The following is a 2,861-nucleotide window of genomic DNA, read 5'->3' as shown; positions in this document are numbered from 1 at the left end:
GGTACCAACGAGGCCGAAACTAATGTAAAGGCTGTCTCTTATACACATCTAGTTTCATATTGCTGTACTATATACTCCAACATCACTGGCGCATGGTAACAACCAACTGACTGCAGACCATTTCCGGTCACACATTACTCTACATAACACAGCACCCCCTAGTTCCGTCACCTCTGGTTTTTAAAATTACATCATATAAAAATCTGTCGGAACAATGAATGTTTTATGCAGTACACGTCTGTTCTAATAATAGTCTGTCTCTAATAATATTGATTTCAGAATATCTTTTTTTTATTTCAAAGTTAGCTACTATATAAAGTAGCTGTCATTCATACTCTTTTAAAAAAAATTATAAATGTTTAATGTTTCTGTAATTTCTGTAAGTTTGAAGCCAAGAACCCTTACTTTACCACAGTGGATAGATATCATCTTGCATTATTAATAGCGTAATTGTTTCTAAATCGCTGAATAGTTGTTAAAGCATTCATAACAACACCTTATTAAGTCAAAATTTCCGTCCTCGATTCCCCGTAGAATTGTAATGTGAATATTTCCGATATTCTTATAGAACCTTTGACACTAGGTACAAACAGCATCGAAAGCACTGTGATAGCTTCTTCGCATTTGTTGTAAAGAACGGACTTTAATTTTCTTTTAACACATTGAACGATGCGAAAACATGCCGTCTTGCGCTAAACTACCTAATTTTTGTGGCGAGTCTACTTGTCGTCTTTATTGTAAGTTTTTCTTCGTCACCTCATTTGCGTAGATGTATGTCATAATATAATATTGTAGAAACTCGTTACTCATAATTTGTTCAGTATGTCTGAGTCAAAAGAATCGGGACAGACAGTTTGTCCTGACACTAAATACGATCTTTTTGGTGAGTTAAACGTTAATTTTTTGCCTGTACACACTGTACAGTAAGGTTAGTGGTTAGTTTTAAAAGTTGAATGGTTTATTTGAAATTGTTCTGCAAGGTATTTTGTAATTTTCAAAGAATGCTTATTTGATAATAAGAGATATTCAATGTTGTTAAACTTTCATTTGTAATTGAACCAAAATAACATCAGCATTTACTTTATATTGATAATGTAGTCAGCTTAGTCCAAAAAATGTAAATATTAAAATGTTTATATTGCAAGTTTATATTCGATAATTCAAGCTTAGGGTCTACTTTCCCTCTTTTTTGAAATTTTACTTAAAGCTTTGTTAGAATGATTTCTTAATTCCATTATTTGAAACATAGTCTTTCAAAATTTTTCCACCTTCATTATGTTGAATAGCAATCTGGGGAGAAGCTTGCTTGCATACCAAGTATTTTGATTGCACAATTGTTAGGTCAGAGGTCAGAGTCCATGGCACAGAGCCAAGGTCCAACTGCTCGTCATTTCATTCATTTTACCGCCGACATACAATATATTGTTAAATATTGACTTAAATGATTCACCCACTATTCGTTGAGTTTATACTGCACACTGCCTAGTAGAACAGCCATACCCTATAATTACACCCCTGTTTGATTATGGGAGCCATTTTGAATTACTTACAGTACATTATTGGAGCCTGCACTAACGTATTAACAAAAATATTTTTTTGAAAAAAAAAAATAAATAAATAAAACAGACTGTTTTTTTTTTCTTAACTATTTTAGACATAACTATTTTATACATAAAGCATGACTTTAATAATTCACAAAGTGGAATTTTTACAGTAGGGTTTGTTAATCATCAATTACCTATTCAACACAATGAAGTCTTTTAATATTGCCGATTTAGGAATATAAATACAATAAACCTGGCATGCATGGACAACTTTTTACCTCGCATAGTTATTTCATTCCAACTTGGATCTCATCAAAAAAGTTATTTTTAATTTCTTGATGAATTACTGAAGTAAAATAGTTTTATACCCAATTCACTTGTGGCAGTCGTCTTCGTAAACTAAATTCTATTCCTTGTAATAGTCAGTACAATAAATATGCAGACCGCAAGATGTGCAATGCCGAGGAAAAGATTTATAGCTATGTTCGGTGCTGTTGTATGTACAGATTTATGCACAATATATCGGAAGTGGTACATTATATAGGCTTCTGTGATAAGATAGGACTATAACTTGTAGCATCATAGCGTTCTACCAACTGGGTGGGAAGATGCTGAAACCAGCGTCTATGTTAACGCTATAGTTAGCGGCGCCTACTGCTTGACAACTTGACCCGTCGTCAGTTTTTCTTACAAGGACATTACTAAAGAGGGTTGTGCTAACACGATGTCAGCTTTACAGAATTATAAATGCTCATCTGGATTTTTTTTTGTGTATTCTACGTGAATGATTGAGAATATATTCAAAATTTAACAAATTTTTTATTGTATGTAAAAAGATACCATCTGCTTCATACTAAAAACATTTTTATAAACATACTAAAATTCTATCATTCTTTTCAGATGAGCGTGAGATGGTACAGAAGAAGACGTTTACCAAATGGGTGAACTCCCATTTGCAGCGCGTATCTTGTCGTATCGTCGATCTGTACACAGATCTTCGAGATGGACGCATGTTGATACGTCTTCTAGAAGTCCTTTCAGGAGAAAGATTGGTATGGGTTTGCTTTTTGTTTGTTTTAAAAAAATTTTTAGCAGTACAGTAGAACACCTCATTTACGAACGGCACGGGCCCAGAGCCGTTCGTAAATTTGGGTATTCGTAAAATCGGGGTTGACCCAAATTCCTATATATTTGCATTGATACTACTTACACTGGCATAAACTAGGCCTAGGCTAGGCCTACAGGCTTACGCAGCTAAGTCTGAGGGGCCTAGGCCTACAGTTGGCAGCTTCTAAGCATTCTGATCCCACTCTAGGC

At 34.3% G+C, this 2,861-nt stretch overlaps 1 protein-coding gene across 1 annotated transcript in view; it reads left to right on the top strand.

Annotated features, from left to right (window-relative positions):
- The window catches only part of LOC117120904 (spectrin beta chain, non-erythrocytic 1-like), a 68,928-nt gene that overhangs the window by 16,124 nt on the left and 49,943 nt on the right, over positions 1-2,861 (top strand). Inside the window, exon 3 of the mRNA XM_033265999.1 lies at positions 2,445-2,596. Within this exon, the coding sequence (XP_033121890.1) occupies positions 2,445-2,596 (152 nt within the window). The remainder of the gene's footprint in view (positions 1-2,444; positions 2,597-2,861) is intronic.

Source organism: Anneissia japonica, unplaced genomic scaffold, assembly GCF_011630105.1.
Source record: "Anneissia japonica isolate Jap-2015-1 unplaced genomic scaffold, ASM1163010v1 scaffold287979_len241728_cov154, whole genome shotgun sequence".
Lineage (NCBI taxonomy): Eukaryota > Metazoa > Echinodermata > Crinoidea > Comatulida > Comatulidae > Anneissia > Anneissia japonica.
Note: the sequence above shows the minus strand (reverse complement) of the source record. Positions and strands in the feature narration are given on the sequence as shown.